The sequence below is a fragment of the Labeo rohita genome, chromosome 6 (genome assembly GCF_022985175.1).
Source record: "Labeo rohita strain BAU-BD-2019 chromosome 6, IGBB_LRoh.1.0, whole genome shotgun sequence".
Taxonomy (NCBI): Eukaryota; Metazoa; Chordata; class Actinopteri; order Cypriniformes; family Cyprinidae; genus Labeo; species Labeo rohita.
The window spans coordinates 24,422,403-24,443,344 of record NC_066874.1 but is presented as its reverse complement, the minus strand read 5'-3'; the positions used below and the strand labels follow the sequence as shown (position 1 = coordinate 24,443,344).

General features: G+C 36.2%; 2 protein-coding genes across 3 annotated transcripts; both read left to right on the top strand.

Annotated features, from left to right (window-relative positions):
• Positions 1 to 1,894: 1,894 nt before the first annotated feature.
• On the top strand, positions 1,895 to 3,532 carry LOC127166721 (prostasin; the record flags this gene model as incomplete). Its single annotated transcript, XM_051112218.1, has 3 exons — positions 1,895 to 2,229; positions 2,318 to 2,463; positions 3,341 to 3,532. Coding segments are annotated over exons 1-3 (642 nt in total), but the record flags the coding sequence as incomplete, so codon positions are not given.
• Positions 3,533 to 7,006: 3,474 nt separating this feature from the next.
• eif4bb (eukaryotic translation initiation factor 4Bb) lies at positions 7,007 to 18,805 on the top strand. 2 transcript variants are annotated; one of them, XM_051112069.1, is made up of 15 exons: positions 7,007 to 7,152; positions 8,798 to 8,938; positions 10,506 to 10,711; positions 10,829 to 10,945; positions 11,031 to 11,085; positions 11,181 to 11,333; positions 12,627 to 12,761; positions 12,923 to 13,060; positions 13,166 to 13,421; positions 13,686 to 13,759; positions 15,414 to 15,657; positions 15,765 to 15,793; positions 15,883 to 16,048; positions 18,146 to 18,218; positions 18,419 to 18,805. In XM_051112069.1, exons 1-15 carry the CDS (start codon positions 7,140 to 7,142, stop codon positions 18,488 to 18,490), a joined length of 1,872 nt encoding a protein of 623 aa, XP_050968026.1. In that variant the 5' UTR covers positions 7,007 to 7,139; the 3' UTR covers positions 18,491 to 18,805. The 2 variants fall into 2 exon arrangements, with proteins under 2 accessions (XP_050968026.1, XP_050968025.1); XM_051112068.1 differs by having other exon boundaries at positions 7,008 to 7,152; positions 18,416 to 18,805.
• The last annotated feature ends 2,137 nt before the right edge of the window (positions 18,806 to 20,942 follow it).

Below are 20,942 nucleotides of genomic sequence, written 5' to 3'. Positions count from 1 at the left end.
TAGGTAGGTTTTGATGCTGGTTTAAGCTGGTCCTTTGCATGAACCAGCAAAGGACCAGCTTAAACCAGCATCAAAACCTACCTAACCAGCATATGCTGTTTTTTTCACCAGGGCTGACATATATATATATATATATAAACCAGCTAAATCCATCTGACGTTTTTCTTTCAGATGAGCGTTTCTTTCTGGCTTATAGGTTTCTATGTAAGTACTGGTACTTCTGATTGGGCTGAGGCTGGAATTTAGCGAGTTTGAAGTAAAAGTATTTGATGGACATATAATATGTTTCGAGAGCATTTACTCAGTATCATTATGTCATTTTTGACCAAGATGGCTTTTAGCTGGTTTTGCATCTGAACTCTTATATATATATATATATATATAGTAATTCTTTCATAATTAAATGATCCAAAATATACCTGATAAATGCAGAACAATATGTGAGAGAATGAGATCTGATTATTTAGAGGTGATACACGTCACCACACAGCAATTAAGCTAATCTCCATGTTTATCTGGATTTGTGACAAACAGGTGCAAAAAAGGTGTTTTCGAAACACACAAATACAAAAATGACAGTATTTGCTAATCTGAGATGATAATTATGATCTAAATGCAGCATGTGGCAATCAGAAATTTTACAATGTCATTGTAAAGTGGTACAGAGGGCATGGGAATAAATAGGTGAATCAGTTGCAACTGTAGTGCTCTAGGAATTTCAATTTAATTTTTTAAAATAAATTATAAAGTTCAATCAATGTCTATAATTTTTTAGGCGTTTAATAATCTCAGAAAGCAAGCAAGAAAAACAACAAATATCATCTGATCTTTTTTTCAACACAACATTTATTTGAATTTCTGTTTCTTTCTCTGTGTATGTATGCATCCATCTATCTAGCAGATTTCAGTAATATGCTGTGTAAAATATAATTTTAAATGAGTTATTTTTGAAAATATATATTTATAAAAGTGACATAATTTATTATAATTATATCATCTTTACCTTGTTGTACAGTACACAAACAGCATAAATTCAAAACGCATACATTGTTATAACAAATATAATGTGAACTTCTTACACAATTTTCAGAGATTAATAAAATGTCTGGAATAAAAACTTGCATTTAAGATGTTAGAAGTAAACTTAGTTCCAGAATGCATGTCTAACAGGTCCGCATTATGAAAACAGGGCGAGGAGAAGAATATGATATTAAAAATGGATTAGTGCAACATTAAAGTGATTAGACAAATGGCGAACAGAGGCTGGAGAAGTGAATATATAAAGGGGTTGAGAGAGCAAGGAGAACCAAATTCACCATCTCCTTTCATTCTACAAGAGTAGAGACAGTTTGCAAAGATGTGGAAGCTAACGTGTGTCGGTTTGGCCCTGCTCTTATGTGTTCAAGGTAAGGACTTTTACTTGCTTGGGATATAGTTAGAGGATGTCACACATAGCTGGATGTCCATGAAATCTTTCCTATTTAATGTGTGCCGCTCTGTCTCTTCCACTACAGGTTCACGTTCTCAGCTGAACGGTAAGAGTTTGTCTCCTTCCTTATATGTATCACATAGTTTTATAGAATTGCACAACCTTTTACAGAATGTACATTAACATTATAAACTACCACGTACATTAAAACACCCGTATATCCGTTTGCGAAATCCTGTCCTGTCCTTAAACTCTGGAGGAGAACAAGACCTAATTTCTGTTTCTCTCACAGTTTGTGGACAGGCTCCTCTAAACACTCGTATTGTGGGTGGTATGGATGCCACTGAGGGTTCATGGCCATGGCAAGTCAGTCTGCATAGCACCAACTACGGAGGTCATTTTTGCGGAGGCTCCCTCATCAACAATGAATGGGTGCTCACTGCCGCTCACTGTTTACCTGGGTAAGATTCATACCTGTTTTGTTTTAATTCATAGAATGTACATTTTCTCACTTTTTCTGTATGTATTTAGTGTCACCGCATCCAGTCTGCGTGTGTATTTGGGAAGGAGGACACAGCAAGGAATCAATGCCAATGAAGTCAGCAGAAATGTCACTACGATCATCAGCCACTCCTCCTATGACAGGAACACAAAAAACAATGACATCGCTCTGCTCCGGCTGTCCGCCCCAGTCACCTTCACTAACTACATTAGACCTGTGTGTCTGGCGGCCCAGGACAGCGTCTTCCCTGCTGGCACCAGCAGCTGGATCACAGGCTGGGGAGATATTCAGTCTGGAGGTACAAACACATGCAAACCCATTAATTCACGTATGCATTCACTCCTAAATTCATTGATTAATAATTACATGTGTGTTTTGGTGTTTAGTGAGTTTGCCTGCTCCCGGGATCCTGCAGGAAACTATGGTTCCAGTTGTGGCTAATGATCAGTGCAATACTCTTCTGGGCTCTGGATCTATTACCACCAACATGATGTGTGCTGGTTTAATGGAGGGAGGCAAAGACACCTGCCAGGTACATCAACCAACCAGATTAAAGGAACACTCCCTTTTTTTGAAAATACGCTCAGTTTCCAACTCCCCTAGAGTTAAACAGTTGAGTTTTACCATTTTCGAATCCATTCAGCAGATCTCGGGATCTGGTGGTAGCATAGCTTAGATCATTGAATCTGATTAGACCGCTAGCATCAATATTTTTCCTATTTAATTTTTGAGCGAGATGCTAACGGTCTAATCCAGGGGTGTCAAACTCCAGTCCTGGAGGGCCGCAGCCCTGCAGAGTTTAGATGCAACCCTAATTAAACACACCTGATCCAACTAATCAAGTCCTTCAGGCTTAGTTGAAAACTGCATAGTATTTGTGTTGGAGCAAGGTTGGAACAAAACTCTGCAGGGCTGCGGCCCTCCAGGAACTGAGTTTGACACCCCTGGTCTAATCGGATTCAATGATCTATGCTAAGCTATGCTAAAAGTGCTACCGCCAGACCCGGAAATTGGCTGAATGGATTCAAAAACTGTAAAACTCAACTGTTTAACCCTAGGGGGAGTTGGACAATGAGCCTATTTTCAAAAAACGTGGAGTGTTCCTTTAAGCATGGTTTACTGGTGAAAAAAAACAGCACATGCTGGTTAGGTATGTTTTGATGCTGGTTTAAGCTGATCTTTAGCTGGTTTATGCTCAAGGATCAGCATAAATCAGCAAAGGACCAGCATAAACCAGCCAAGGACCAGCATAAACCAGCAAAAAAACAGCTTAAACCCGTATCAAAACATAGCTAACCAGCATCCCAACATCAAAACATACCTACCAGCATATGCTGTTTTTTTCACCAGGGCAGACATATCTGAAATGTCCCAAAAAACAAGAACTTCTCCTCTCTGTCTTTCTGTAGGGTGATTCTGGTGGTCCAATGGTGAGCAAGCAGTGTTCAGTGTGGGTTCAGTCTGGTATCACCAGCTGGGGTTATGGCTGTGCCGATCCCAACGCACCTGGTGTTTATTCCCGTGTGTCACAGTATCAGAATTGGATCACCAGCAATGTTGGCAGCAACCTGCCGGGTTTTGTCACCTACAACCCTACAACCACATGCCAGTCTGGTTCTACAGTCTCACCTGCTTCTACTACCTCCCCAACTACTACTACTACTACTACTACTACTAAACCACCAACTACTACCATCCCAAATACTTCTACTACCTTAAAACCAGCAACTACTGCTGTACCCAATTACGGTAAATCTTTTTCATACTCTACACACTTACACGTATATCCTGAAAGGGATAGTCCACCCAAAAATGACAATTCTGTCTTCACTTACTCCTTCATGTCAATCCAAACCTGAATGCATTTACTCTTTCTGTAAGAAAACATGTTTTGAAGAATGTTGTTACCTAAATAGTTTTGGTGACTGCTGACTTTTATTTGTCCATACATTAAAGTCAAAGGCAACAGATCTCATTTACATTACTTACTTCTCCGGATAATGCTTGATAACGTCTTTTTGTTCTAGCCTCAACCTCTTGTGTCGGCCGATGTGGTGAAAAATTTGACTTCCGCAACCGCTGCAACTGCAATCCTCGCTGCTTCATAAACTGCTGTGCGGATATTAGGATATGCAGTAAGTCCAAATACACACACAAATAAGTGTTAATAATTCTGAAACACAAACTGAACATGATTCAGAGAGTGAAATTCTGTTTTTTAGTCTAGAATCTTCAGCTCTGTTTATTTTGTGTCTCTGCAGGGATTTAGTGCATAACTCTTGGTTGGCGCGACCTTCTGAATGGCACACTTGCACTTCAGTTTGTTTATGGATTCTGTGCGACAATTTCATGCATCAAGTACAGGTTATAAAACAAGATTTAAAAAAAAAAAAAAAAAGTATAGAATGAATTCATTTTAAATTCATTTCGTCAAAATATATGTGTAATGAAAGTCTAATTTTTCCCTCTTCAGACTAATGATTTATTTATTGTATATAAATATGGAACATCGAACATCGAACATACAAAGCCATACAAGCAGAATATATCATATCAGCATTACTTGATAATATCATTCGGGTCTTGTTTGTAATCTGTATTGTTGAAATAACTAAATAAATACTTTGCATCATCTGGCTTGTAATATCTTTTCTGTTATAAATCATACCAATGGCGGTGGATGAAAGGTGTTTGTAGTGTCATGGTACAAACCACATGCTTTTGTATCACTACAACAAGGATGTGCAAACAAAGTGGTGATTGCTCAAAACTCATCTAAAAGAGTATATATAAAAAAATATATTATCAGACTGTATGTGTAGAACTGATACGTAGAACTGTAAGTTGCAGTACCATCCGAGAGAACCACACTGAGCTTCCACACAGAGAAACCAACCAATATTTTCCCTCACCAATTATGAGGAGGTCATCCTAGCCTTTCAAAGATGTATCCGCTGTGTAAAAAAAAAAATGGATCTGGAGTAGAGATACAGAGACATGCAAAGAGAAAGTTTCTACAGCTCAGGTCATAGAAAAGCATGAACGGATAAAATGCATACTTTAAATGCAATGCAAGTTGCTTTGGATAAAAGCGTATGGCAGAATAAATGTAGAACAGTTTTCTGGTAATGACCTCAAGGGAGACAACAAAGTTGTCACACAGTACAACAAACCAACAAAATGACAAAATTTGTCAACATACCTCTCGCTTGTATATCTTATATTACGCAAAACATGCATAAATCATAAATAAAGTAATTTCTAGTCAAATAAAAAGCTGTTCCCTGCTGAAAAAAACAAAACAATAAACACCATCCCAAAATCTGTAATGGTTTTTCTGGTTATAATGGGACTTGTATTGGTTTTAATGGAAACTGTAATGGACCCTGTTGGTTTCTACTGGTAATTGGTCACCAGTGTTGGGGAGTAACTAGTTACATGTAACGGAATTACGTAATTTAATTACAAAATAAATGTAATTGTAATCAGTTACAGTTATTGAGAAAAAATATGTAATTAAATTACAGTTACTTTTGAAAAATGGGTTGATTACAAAGGGGATTACATCTGAATTTTTTCACACACCCACCCCCACTTGACTTAATTGACTTCTTTTATAAATTGTATTGACTGCTCTAAAATGAGACACCAATGTTTCAGGAGTTTAGGACACAGAACAGGACACGCTTATTCGATAACTGTTTTATTTCCTATTTGGGTTTATGCATAAACTTTATTTTTTAAGATTGTTTTTTCCAAGGCATTGTTAGATGCTAGTGTTTTTTCATAACTATGCAAACATTTGATTTCAAACCCAGTATCATAGCTATTTCTTGTTATGATGTTATTTATATTATGGTCTTGTTATGACATATAGCACAACTGCGCTCATGGTGACCCGAGTTCGATTCCCGTCTCGGGATCCTTTGCCGATCCCACTCCCCTCTCTCCTCCCAGCTCTTTCCTGTCATCTCTCTACTGTCCTATCGCAATAAAAGGCATAAAAAGCCCAAAAATATAAGTTTAAAAAAAAAAAGTCAGTGCTATATGCTTGATAATTTTTCTTGGCGGAAGCTTTGCGTTTTGTTAGCTAATAAAATATTAAAGCTTAATTCAATATTATGTGTACAATTTCTTAATTCTGTCATCCTGGTATCGTGGACTTTCCCTATTGTTGCATACAAACGCAGCTGCTGCGATTTTTTTTTTCGTACATTGTAATGGATTATAAGATAACTAACAAACTAGTACTACTACTTCATTATTTATGTGGTGAAATGTTGTGTAAGAAAACTGGTATGACTGCACTGTATCACTAAAATGTCTAGTTTGAACTTGCCATTTGCTAGCAACTGATTTCTTCATGGAAGCTTTGTGTTCAAATATTTCAGCTGTAATTTTGACACGAAACATCTAATAATCTATCAATCAGCTGTGTAATAAATGAGATAATGTACATTCAGACAATTGTTATTGCAAAATAAAGATGTGTATTATCCCTTACTTATTATAATCTTAATTCAAGTGATGAAGGATTTTGAAACTCTGACAGTAATCATTGTTGAGTGCTACTGTAAGGTTAACTCTGCCTGGTTTAAATGTTTCAAAATGATTAACAGTTGAAAAAATTAGAAATTTAGAAAAGTAATCAAAAAGTAATTAAAAGTAGTAAGTTACATTACTTTAATCTAGTAATTGAAAAGTTATACTACTTATTACATTTTAAATCAAGTAATCTGTAACCTATTACATTTCCAAAATAACCTTCCCAACACTGTTGGTCACCTTCTATTGGTGGCTTGTTCAAACTAGTAATCCTAATGGAATATGTCCCAAGAAACCCATTTTTTAAAATGGTTTTAATGGTTAAAAGTTGATGGTTTGTAATAGTATTTGTAGTAGAAACCATAAGAATTTCTGTGGTGGTTTTTATTGTTTTTACAGCAGGATTATAATAACATTACTAACATAAACAGAAAAGTAAGTTAAGTAAGCCTGTATGAAATACTTACGCCATTATCTCTACGTTTTCTGTGTAACACTTTGGTTGTTTTCTGTTTCCAGACATGATTACTACCAGCTTTCACATCCTCACAAAGTGCAACTTCTAAAAACATGTTTTCTAAGTGAGGGTGTGATGTCTGCATGCCCCCGTGACAAATCCCTGACGCTTTCATCCGGGACTCTTTCACCAGAACACTCTCCAACATGGCGGCGTCAGGTGAGAATAATGCGCTCTCTCGCTCTGCCTTCATTTGCAGGCTTCTTTGCGAAACAGATCTAAACAAGTTTGTACAACACTCTTGTGTTCAAACGTAATGGTTATGGCATCTACTGTGTGCGTTTTTCAAAAACCGCACTGCTAAATACAGTGGAAAAACACTGAAAGCATGAAGGATTAGTCGTATTGGGGAAGCCGTATGCTCAAATGAATTAGCCAGTTTGCTAGCGGCCAAATCATGTGCTTCGTCGGTCTTGTTTTCCTCTGGAGTTTAAGGACGGGACGGGATTTCGCAAACGGATATACGGGTGTTTTAATGTACGTGGTAGTTTATAATGTTAATGTACATTTAGTTTTTATATTGTGGTAAATGAAGTGCCTGAAGTTCTGGATGGTGCTAATAACCCGTGTTTGGCGCGCATGCGCAGTGCGGTATAGAGGAGGGACCGGAGAGGTCACCACGTGCGTGGAGCCGTGGACAGAACTGAAATAAACGCTTTCTCATCTTTTTAAAAGAATAGCGATTGGGTTGCTGATTTTAATTCATTTTAGTGACTCGGTGGGGTTTATGTGTTCACCGAAAAGATCTGTTTACGGCTTTATTCAGTGCAGTTACGTCATTACGCATGTAGGTGGCGAGTGTCTTTTTCTTTTGAATAAAATGGAGTCATTCGTGACCAAAACATCGTGTATTATTCTGTATTAAAATTTACGTGTTCTATAAAGACACTTGTGTTTAGGCAACCAAAAAATAAGTTAACAAGTGTTTCCAAAGCTTGTACAACCAGCCAAATGGACAGAACGTATGCAAGTACAGCTCTTATCTTTTTGAATGAGGAAAGTCTGAGTTATCTAAAACTGTTTGTTAATGTTGCATCTGAATGACATTTCAAATCAATAGTAACATTTGATACCAGCAGTTTAATAAATTTTGCTTCTGAGCTTTTTCAGGCCGGTCCAGCTAATGCATATACAAGGTCTAGTGTAAACAAACATAATGTGAGTGTGCCTTATGCCACCTTTTTTCCCCACATTGCATAGTGTTGTTAAAGTGTCTTTTGCACAAGGTGTGACATTGCTCACTGGCATGAAAGCTATTAACGTCTGTTCTGGGTTTCATGCAATTTAATGAAGGGTGTTAAGAGGTTTTACCTGGAAATCCTGTACAAGGGTAGTGAATAAACAAATGGTGAGATAATAAGCCTCTCTATTTTTTGCATAGTCATGCTTTGTCTGTTATCTGTGTCACCATGTGGCCCAGCTAGGGTGGGAATGCTAAAATGTTCTGAATGGTAATGGTGGCATGAAATTAAAATTCATCTGTTTTCCAAATGCATATTAATAATCGTATTGTAAACATTACTTTATCAAAATGTCATAACTCTGACCCAATCTTCTGGTGAAATGACAGATGTCTGATTAGGTATGCTGGACTTCTCCAGTCATTTTGTCCGTTTAAAGTATAGTTCAAACAAAAATGAAAAAAAATTCATCACTTACTCTCAAGTTGTTCAAAACATTTATGAGTTTCTTTATTCTGTTAAAGATATTTGGAATGTTGGTAACATTATGTCAACTTCAATTTATCAAATAACGAAATACCTCAGTTTTGGCGTTCTCAAAGCATCTGTTTTTCTTTCTTTAGCTAAGAAGAATAAGAAGAAGGGTAAGACCCTGACCCTGAATGACTTCCTTGCGGATGATAGCAGTGGCAACGCACCCCCCAGTTACCCCAGCGCAAAGACCACCAGCTGGGCAGACGAGACCGATGACTTGGATGGAGATGGTAAGTAAAGGCTGGAATGCACTACGTGACTGAAAATCTGAAGAGCCCTGTTACTAAAAGACTTATGACAAATGAAAACAATATGTGTTCTAAGATCGACTCAAAATATCAAACTATGATGTCCTCTGACTAAATGAAATCATAGTCTGAAGTAGGGATACACAATTTGGGGGCAAAAATCGAATATGTGTTTTTTTTCTGAATGAAAAAAAAAAACATTTGCAACTCAAATTATGAGTAATAACGATTGTTTAGGTTGCTGTGCATGTTTTGTAAGGCTGCACAGTTAGGACCGAATTTTGTGGTTCTGTCTCATTGTGGTTATAAAATAATAATATAAAATTATTATTATAAAAAAGATAGTAATACTTAGAATATTTCACTCTAAAACAAATAAAGTGTGTAAAATTTGTTAGTATTTTTACATTACGACTGTAAAATGACCCTGGTCTTTGTCTCAATTAATTCTGCAGCCCTAATATGAAGCTAAAAATTGTTTGTGGCAGTCATAGACAATGCAATTTTCTGTGAAATTTTCTGACGCGTCCAGACTGTTAAATCGTTGCAAGAATATTGTCAAAAGTCAAGTGTATCCCAGCCTTAAAGGAGATGTTCACTTCCAGAACAAACATTTACAGGTAATTTTCTTAGCCCCTTGTCATCCATGATGTTCATCTTACCTTCTTCAGTCGTATAGATATTTCAAGATCTTTTCTTCATATAATGGACTTCTATGGTGCCCCCCGAGTTTGAATTTCAAAAATGCAGTTTAAATGCAGCTTCAAAGGGCTTTAAGCAATCCCAGCTGAGGAAGAAGGGTTTTATCAAGCGAAACGATTGGTTATTTTTTAAAAAAAAATAAAAATTTATGTACTTTTTAACCTCAAATGCTCATCTTGTCTAGCTCTGCATGAACTCTGTGTATTCCAGTTTATGACAGTTAGGGTAGGTCGAAGAACTCTCATACAAACCTCATTTTCTTCTCCAACTTCAAAATCGCCCTACATTGCTGGGTCGGTACTTCTGTTGCAATGTAGGACAATTTTGAAGTTGGAGGTGAAAATAAGATGGGAGTTTTTCGACACTGTATTGAACCGGAATACACGGCGTACACGCAGAGCTAGACAAGACAAGCATTTGAGGTTAAATAGTATACAGGTTGTCAATTTTTTTAGAACATAACCGATTGCTTTGCTCGATATGACTCTTCTTCATCATGTGAATTGGTTAGAGCCCTTTGAAGCTGCATTTAAACTACATTTTGGAAGTTCAAACTCAGGGGCACCATAGAAGTCCACTATATGGAGAGAAATCCTGAAATGTTTTCCACAAAAACAATAATTCCTTTAGGACTCCTTTATAATTCTTTATTAAGAAAGAAAGACATGAACCTCTCGGATGAAAATTGGGTGAGTACATTATCTGTAAGTTTTTGTTCTGGAAGAGAACTTCTCTTTTAAGAAGGTAAAATGCTAGGGTTGGTGCAATGTAAGTTCCAATGCATTTTGGGATTCATGCAATGAAATTACATTCTGTGGTGGTCAAGTTCTGTTCTCCTCCTCTTTAGTCTCAACTTCCTGGCATACTGTGGAGGATACGTATCGAGCTCCGCCCATCGATCGCTCCATTCTGCCGACTGCGCCTCGTGCAGCACGGGAACCAAACGTTGACCGCTCTCGGCTGCCACGCAGCCCACCCTACACTGCTTTCCTCGGTAACCTTCCCTACGATGTCAGCGAGGAATCCATCAAAGACTTCTTCAGGGGCCTAGCGGTCAGTGTTTAAATAATACACTTATATTTTGAGTCTTTCCTAGGAGGGAATATTACTCTTCACTGCTTGACAAATGCAGGTTGAGTGTAACTGGATGTGTTTTGTCTGTATTCTCAGATCAGTGCAGTGCGTTTGCCACGGGAGCCTAATAACCCAGAGAGGCTTAAGGGTTTTGGCTATGCGGAATTTGATGATATTGAATCACTCTTGCGTGCTCTCAGTCTAAATGAGGAGGTGGGTCATCAGTAAATACTAATACTGACCTTAGTGCATTGCCTTTGTTTTTTATATGAGTTAACATTGCATTAAATTTGTGTAGAATCTTGGGAACAGACGGATCCGAGTGGATATCGCAGATCAATCCAATGACAAAGGTGAACTGATGATATATTAACTCATTTGCATTGTCTTTGCATTTGCATTTTTCTTTTTTCTTTTTTTATAATTGATATTTTCTTTCTTCCTCCAGAAAGGGATAGTGGGTCAATGATGGGACGAGACAGGGATAGAGATCGTAGTCGTATGATGGACAGTGGCCCTGATAAGACAGATTCTGATTGGAGAGCACGGCCGAGCGGGGACCAGGATGACGGACCACGTAGAGATGACGGATACGGGGACAGTAAGTTAAACCGATGCTAACTATATATCATGCTTAAACCAGTGTTAATTTTTTTTAGTTCTAGTCTTAAGTCTAGTTTTAGTCTAGTTTAAGTTAACTAAATATCATAAGATTAGTTTTTTGTTTTTTTTTATCAAGGAAAGACCAGTGATTATGTATGCTTTCTTTTTACAACTTGCATACAGCGTCCTTCATTCTTTCAAGCAGACATATTTATTTGAATAAATGAAATATAAATTATTTCACATTAAATTATTATCATTAGAAATCATATTTATACAATAACATTTTTGGCCAGATTGTGCAGCTGTACAAAATTGGAATTTTAAATCGCAGTGCCAATTTTATTTATTTATTTATTTATTTTTCCCACCAAATGCATGCATCCCTAATTCTGAGAAACTTTATGAAGCTGTTTTTGGCAGTCAAGGTTAATTAGATTCCTTTTTTAAATCTGATTTGACTAGGGTTGTCACAAACTATTATCTTGGTACTAGAGTAATCAGCTGAATAATCAAGTAATTGATAAAGTAAATTTTTTGTGGTAATAAACTTAAGCGAACAATAGCCTTCAAAAATTACTTAAAATACATGTATTATAGCAATGATGCAATAATTAGTTCAAATAAAGTATCAAAAGTAAGTAATCATATGGTTTTATTAAACAAAACTGTTAAAATACATCGTGTTCTAAACAATAGAGCTAATGTACATTTCGCATTATAACAAATGACTGCAGAGGATGCCAATGGCCTGTTTTTTTGGCAATTGTTTTTACACTTTACTGCATAATCTAATCCTTGTTTAATATTGACTAAACAACATTTAATTCAAATGTCTACTTCATCTTTAATATTTGGCATTTTTTTAATGACAGAAATGCTAAAGCCACTGTAATTTCTTGAATATGTGGACATCAAAATGTGTAAGCTTAGAGTGAGGATTTGAGCTTTTATTTTGAAATCGCAATGAACAGTTAGCATATTGAGAGAGATACTAATGTATTCTCCTGTGTTTGCATGGGTTTATAAATGATTTACCTTACAAATCTGAATTTGCGTACATTGCGTTCCCAAATGAGTGTTATAATAAACCCAAACTTGGAATATTCAGAGCTGGAGTTTGGAAGTTCAGGTATTTGAGTCTGATGTGAATTTACAATAGCATGCTTTATGATTTATAAATGGGTTTTATTCCTCAAATTGAATTGAGGAATCGTGATAGCCCTAGATTTGACTGTGTTAACATACTGTTGTTTGTATTTTGTGTAACTCGTTGTGGTATCTTCTGCAGGGTCACGTGACCGCTATGAATCGGACCGATTCAGAGATGCTCCAAGACGTGATGATCGTTATGACAGTGGTCGAGATCGATTCAGTGGCAGAGATCGCTACGATGACAGAGGTAGCAGAGACTATGATCGTGGAGGTTTGTAGTGTTTCGTCCATTGGTTTCACACAAAACATTGCTTGTCTCATATGATACCCAAAATTAATGTAAATGTTAGTGCAAGTTAATTTCTCTTAGAGTTTTTATGTTATTGATTGCAGTTTGCTTTTTAAGTAATGCAATGGCTGTGATTGTCTTAGGTTTTGACTCACGTGGTGGAGGACGGCGAGGATTCAGCAGTGGCTTCAGACGAGACTATGATGACCGGCGAGATGGAGATCGCTATGGAGATCGAGAAGAGCGTTTAGACAGGAGGGATGATGGACGAGATGAGAGGGGTACACGAGACACAACGATAATGCAGAAATGACACACTTCAGCTTTAAAGATTCAAGTTTGATATCAAGAACGTTGTTCTAATCGTATGAGATTTTTTGTTATAGGCCCTCCACAGAGGCCCAAGTTAAACCTGAAGCCACGGAGCATCCCAAAAGAGGAGGAACAGAGTGGAAGTTTGTCACCCCAGAGCAACACGGCTAATTCCAGCAGGACTTCCTCTATATTTGGGGCAGCCAAACCTGTGGACACGGCCGCCAAGGAGAGAGAGGTGGAGGAGAGGCTGAAGAAAGAACAAGAACGACTGCAGAAACAGTTGGAGGAGGATAAGAACAGGCCCTCTGAGAGACGACCACGAGACCGGTGAGAATGGGTGAATTGATGGGCTGATGTAAAAAGGCTTTTCCAAACGTGGGTGCTCACAAGTGAACCACACTCAGGTCTACTTGGGGAAAGGTGGTCTGTAGTGTGAAAATAGGCCAAAAGTGAATGCCGTAGTGATCTTGAAATAAAATACAGCTCTGGAACATCTGGAGTCTCTGAAAATGTAAATGAAATTGTGATGAAAGAGTATTTAGAGAATTTGTGGTTGAAGTTCTTTGTTTTGTTTTTTTTTCTTTTCTTCAGAGAGTCTAGTTGGAGGAATGAGGAGCCATCTAAAGAGCGTAGACGCACAGGAAGTGAATCCTCACAACCTAAAGGTAATACGTTTATGCATGTTTAGTGTTGTCAAACAATTAATCATGATTGATCGCATCCAAAATACAAGTTTTTGATTACATAATATATGTGTGTATAAAGTGTATATTATGTATATGTAATTACATAAACATACAGTATGTTTTGAAGATATTTACATGTATATATTTATATTCATATAATTTATATATATATATATATATATATATATATATAAAACTATTTTTAATATATAATCAATTTTCTTAAATATATACATGCGTGTGTGTATTTATATATACGTAATAAATATACACAGTACACACATGTATATTATGTAAACAACAACCTATTTTGGATGCAGTTAGTCACAAATAATCGTTTGACTGTGCTAATTTTAACTCTTTACTTTTTGGCTGATTCTTATGACTTTTAATGAACCGAGGCCAGATTCATTTCTTCAGATTCATTTTTTGAGTTATATAAAGTGTGTGCTGTTTATTTTAATTACTGACTAATTAAATAATCTGACATGTATAGCTGACATGGCGCTAAATTATAAAGTATAAACCGTTATTAAAGCATGTATATTCCTAATATTACAATCCTGATTAATTATATATATTTTTATATTATTGCTGATGATTAAAAGTGAGGCCCTTATGATACATTTTCTATAACTATACTGTTTTTTTTTTTTCTTTAATTGCGTTGAATCAATGACAGGTAGTGTTTAAAGCAGTGTTATTAACTAAAACTAGGAAGATGTTTTCTTTAATTAAAATAAGATGTAAATATTAGATGAAAAACTTAAATGAACATTAGAAATGCGTCCTTCCTTGCTTCCCTGAAATGTTTAAGTTGAAGTACTGAAATTGCTTTTGAACCAAAATGCATATAAATTAAAGCTAAATAGAGATATTAAAAAGAAAAAGAAAAATATTAAAATCATATGAAATTGATGAACCTTTAAATAAAATAAAAATGAAAATTGAAAATGTACTAGGGATGTAATGATATTAACAATAGCAAAACCGTCTCAATATTATCGTGGTCACATGATGATATGAAATGATAGGTCTTCCGGGCAAAAAAAGTGTAGTTTTTAAAATATGTTTAAACTTCTTATTGTAACATAAAAGGTCTATAAAGTTGTGTTTTGAGCCATTATGCTTTGACACCGTATCTGTCAAATGAACTAAAACGAAAGCAGAATATGGTTTAATCCACTTTGCATAGTAATTGTGGCTTTATCTAGTCTGTTTTTTTTTTTGGCTTAGCTGCGCTAAGTTTCTTAGTTAAGAACATGGATTGGATCTGTTAATTCTGAGCTCTCAAAGTGCATTAGATAGAATACTTTAACTTTAAAATGTACAGAATGTTCATTTTTTTTCTAATTCATTGTTTTGTTTTTTTAAATATCGCAATAAATATTGTATCATGGACTTCATATTGCAATATTATTGTCTATATAAAATAAAATAATAAAATAAAAGCTAGTTCAAAATATTAATATATAAAAAACACCATGGTTTAAAAATGTCTACAGTGATGGTAGAAATACATCTCCATTTCAAACTTTTATTTCAAGCAAATATGGCTACAAAAGAAAAAGGTCCTGCCAGTAGTTAACTAAGTGTTAGTTAAATACTTGTCTTGTGTATCTGTGATGTTCAGGATCTAGGTGTCAAGATGGTGAACATTCAGAGAATGAAGTCTTCAGTGGACAGGAGGATGAGCCACTCTCTCCTGCAAGTCCATCACCCTCTCCCAGTCAGGGAGGGCTCCCACTGAAAGTAATGCCAGCTCCTCCCCCTAAAGAGAACGCCTGGGCCAAACGCAGCACGGGGGGTGGTGCTAATGAGAAGGAAGGACCGCCCTCAGCTGCCCCTAGCAACATGAGCGCTCTTAAACCCAACAGGTGTGATTTCTTCCAAAAGTTATGAAAATACATTTATAAAAAACACAATGACATAGCACAAGTAACACTTGTGTGCTTTTTGTCTCTGTCCATCATTGTTTCTCTAGGTCAGTGGAAGAGGGAGTATCAGGCAAAGGTAAAAGTCTCCACATTAACACCTTAAGAGTGTAAAAAATTGCATGAATGTATAGAGTTTTCTCAATTCTCTGTTGTACTGTTTGCTAGATGAAAATCGGGTTGATGGCGTTCGAAGGGATAAAGCTGTGCCTCAGGGAAGAGGAGGAGGAGGAGGAGGAGGAGGAGGAGGAGTTGGGAGAGGAGGAGGAGGAGGAGGTCGGGGGCGAGGAGTTGACTGCCCAAACAAAGACAAACGGAGAGAACCTGCAGACAAGTGAGGCAGCGTACTTGTATAAATGTACACAAGTCCATTAACATCACACTGGCTTGAAGCGCATTATCTGAAACTGTAAAATATAGTTAGTAGGGTTGTCACTAATGATTATTTTGGTAATCAAGTAATCTGTCGAATTCTACATTTTTTTTGTAGTAATAAAAACAGACCTAAGCAAACAATAGCCTTTAAAATGACTTAAAATACATATAATAGCAGCGAGGCAATACAAATTAGTTCAAATAGAGTATCAAAAGCAAGTAATCATATGGTTTTATTGAACAAAACTGTTAATTCATAATGTATTATCAACAATAGAGCTAATGTACATTACACATTGTAACAAATGCCTGCAGAGGGCGTCAACGGCCTGATGATTTTTTTCTACACTTTACTGCACAAACTCCTTGTTTAATATTAACTAAACATTTAATTCAAATGTCCACTTAATCTTTAATATTTGGCCTTCATGACAAAAATGCTATAGCCACCATAATTTTTTTTGAATATGTGGACAGCAGAACATGTAAACTCAGAGTGAGGGTTTAAGCTTTTATTTTGAAATTGCGATTAACAAGTTAGCATGTTTAGAAAGAAATTGATGTATTCTCCTGTGTTTGTGTACATTTATAAATGATTTACCTTACAAATCTGATGAAATGGTAGACGTTGCATATAGGTGAACATTATAATAAACCCAAACTCACAGCAATATGCAGAGATGGAGTTTGAGATCCTCCACAGAAGTAAATGATAAAAGTTTGTGTGGAGCAGTATTTACTGTGAACGGAGCTGCTCTGATATGCATGTAACCTACATGCATGTAAATAATAAAAGCGCATATATTAAACCACGCAAATTTAGTTGAATCGTAGCGTTTGTGAATTCACAATAGCCTTATGCTTTATTATGATTTTAAATGTTAAATATATCACACACCTTGAAAAATGATCTAATAATGCTTTTTATGGACTCTCGTTGATGGAATGTGCCACTTCCAGTATTTTGTCACGTTATTCAGCACAGACAAAATGCAACTTTTTTTTTTAATCGAATACTCAAATTGAATCGAGGAATCGTGATAGCTCTAATAGTTAGATTAAAAAAAAAATAATGATAGACTTCTGTATATTGAAAGTGAATGTAGACTATAAAAATAGTCTATACAACTAGCGTTTTATTGCAAATGAAGCTGTAAGAATAAAATGCTGTTAGAAAAAATACTCAACACTGGGGTTGGGCTATATGACCAAAATGTTAGCACAATTTTTTTTTTTCCATGTTGTACAAAATTAATATTCATCACAATATTCATTTGCCATTGCTGGGGAAGAAAATGCTTTCCACATGTTTGTAATGTCTTGCGAATAAATGTAAACCCCCAACTTTGTACTTCACAATTAAACTCCCCAAATTATATGTTTTGTCTAATGAAATGAATTAATAAAACTTTAACAATTGAATCCATCTTTTAAAATATAATACAATGAAAATACCAATTAACATTGCATTTTAATAATTTGTCAAATAAGATGCTGTACAGCAGAACTATATAAATTAGATGGATAAAAAAATATCTTGGTTGAATGATCCTTTAAAAAATATCATTATTAATTTGCGGAGTACATTTTAATACACAATATTAATATATTTCTGTCAGTTGTTAAACTGAACAACGGCAGGTTGAGTTTCGGTTTGTGTTTAACAGTAGTTGTTGTCAAATGAAACAGGAAAGATCATGAAGTGACTGACTCTCAGAGCAGCTCTGGAGATGAAGTACATGTGTAAATGTCCTTATATATTTAGATGCAGATGCTTAAAACACAGTGAGCATCACTTTTGTGTTTGTGTAGTAGATGAAACCGCACCATTCATTTACAAAGAGACATTCACACATAGAACAGGCAAACTTGGCAACATGCGCTAGCTGGTTGTTTTCATGTGTTTTTTTTTTTTTTTTTGCTATTTGATAGGCTGTTATCCATATCAAGTCTCAGTGTCCAAAGCTTATCATCACTATCAACATAAATTTAATTGTGATCTCGATATAATATTGTTTATCTGTTCTTTAACCCTTTCATGTATTTAAATTGACAGGAAGGAGGTCAAACGGGAACGAGATCCCAGAATAGCCTCAGAACCAAAGAAATATGAAGAGACCACTCCTCCTGTGAGTACTTCATCTGGTCCTGAGCCCTCAATGAGTAGATGTAGTCTACATTACAAGAAAAATTAAATCCCAAAAACCATCATTCCACTGTTGTGTAGGACTTGTGGAATCTGCTAATTCAGAGAGAAATACTGGAAGACACTCTGAATTGCTCATCACAAACATTGAGGTTATAAACTTTGTTTTTGTCCCTACAGCAGTTCAGCGCCGCAAGTAAGTATGCTGCCCTACTAATGGATGGAGACCCGGGAGAAGACGATGGAGAGGAATGAACAATTAGGAAGGCTCAACTAACTACAGAACAGAAGAAAAAGAGCAACTGAACGATCAAATGAGGGGTTCGTGTTTCCTCATGCTGAGGGAGTGGTGTAGCTTAAGCGATGATGGCTAAGAAACCCACAATGTTATTCTCTGTCACGTTTATGGAAATTTATACAGATGTTCCTAAAACTGGCCCATTTTAATTAAAAATAAAATAAAACAAATCAGTGCAGTACGTAGATAAATGTATTCATACATGGTAGACATTTGAAAATCATTGTTAATTTGAAAGTCGTTGTTATAATAAAAAATGTATGATACTGTAACGTGTCTCTGGATTATTTTGGTTAATTCTGTCAGCAGTTGCAATATGATGCATAGTAGCTTATTTAATTATTCACTCATAATGCTCACTATTGTGTTGTAATGCCATAAACCATGGTGCATTTTTGTTGATATGGGTCTTTTGTGTCTAATCTCCCACTGAAGAGAGTTGATGGTTAGCAGAGATGCAGAAACACCCACAGAACTTAGGTGTATGCCGGAGGATAGGCTTTCCATTCAAATCCTTTAAAAGTTTCAGACTGAAACTCAAGGTTTCTGCTATCATCTTTTGTTCATCCATTCACCTCAAACCTGTGTCACATTATGTTCTCAAAAGCCAGGATAGTGAACTCCCTTTAACCAATGTAATGGTCCAACACTGAGGCTATGCAGATCCTCCCAGTCCCTTGGTGATTGAGTTTTGAAAAGCTATCCAAGGCCCTTAATGCTTTTCCTTCCCAGGGACTATATTATTATTTACCTAATCATAAAAATATGACTGCATGAAAATCTTCAGTCAGGCTGAATGTGTGCCACAAGAAAATTGGTTTCATTGCATTTTAGAGCTGTTTTCTCTTAAGCTTTGAATGATTTTGAGCTTTGTGCGTTTCTCAAGGTGTTTTTCCAATAACTGCTTTATTGGATGCATTTTACGGCCCATTCTCGGGTGGGAGCTTTGCATTCTTTGCATGGTCACATTGTGCTGTTCATCCATGTTTTCCCAGCTGCCCTAACTGAACCTCTCGTGCATGTAGCTTGATGTAAAGGCTGTTCGATTTTAGAGCTACTTCAATGCATATATCAGCAATTATTTTTATGGAAAGAGAAAATGATCTTGCATTTTCTCATAATATCCTTCATGCTCAGATGGCCTCAGTGGTTACATTCCCTTTTATGAGTGCATTACCAATGTGTCCACACATGGAAATGCTACAGCTCAATGACAATTAAAAACACTCTCTGGTTTTTGTGATGATTCAGATTTGATGAGCGTAATGTTTTTGTCATCCTGATGGCTTTTATTAACAAGCCATAGCTCTCTGGTCTGCTATTATGGTTTCCTTCAGAGCAGAAAGTAATATTTGCTTGGTTTCTAGTTAGTGGCTAATGATAAACAAAAGTGAAGTCTAATGACTAGATAGGTAGATATATATATCTGCATCTACATCAACACACAAACACCGCCACTTTAAATGCGATGGTTTCTGACTGGCCATCAGTGTTTTTATTGTTCATAAGCTGGAAAAAGATTGTTCTGAAAGAGATTCGAATGATATTGTTCCTCTATGTTGTTATCTATAAAGTTATGATTCTCTATCCTCATACAATTAGAACTATTATTAAAACTGTATATTTATAACTGTTGTTCTTGGTGTGAATGGGCTTTAATGTAGTTTTTTAGTATGAAAATGCACAGTAATTATAATGATTACTCTTTCAGCATTCACTCTTTAAGGGACGATAAAATCCTGTTTATTATTCACCTTTTGCTTCAACGCGCAAGTAAGCCTACGGGTGAGACTTCCGGTTTATTATAAGGAAGCCAGACCCATAAAATTTACAAATGGCCCACTCTTACGAAAAAAAAAGCTGTCAATGTTTAAATCGTTCAGCTGTGAAAAAGAATAGTTTATTCTGTGTCCATATAGTTATGGATTGGCTGTGGTGTTAATTTCCCTTTCCTCATACCTCTAATATTAAAACTTTATAGTTACCGCTTTTTAGTTATCATCCTTGGCGTAAACGGGCTTTTAGACAAAAGAACTTACCACAGTAATTTACAAGAATGGTATCGGATGATGAACATGCTGTGATACTATTATGATGGAATTACCACAGTACATGTCTTAAAACATTTTAGTACTTCTATTGGTCTTAGCACTCTAAATTTGACTGGTAATTGATATTTTAGCATTTTTACCAACGTATAGCAGTTAGACATCTTGGGAGTATGAAACAAAAAGCAGAAGCAAGGTATGTGAAACTGGAGTCCTGTGTGTTTTCAGCCTCTCGTGACAGATGCAGTGCTTTGTGTTTTTAGGGTTGTTTTCTGCTGTGTCAGGTGCATATATGTGTTGTTTCTGTTGTCTGTAGAATGACAGTTGGTGCTAACTGGTGGTCTCTGCACACAGAACCTAC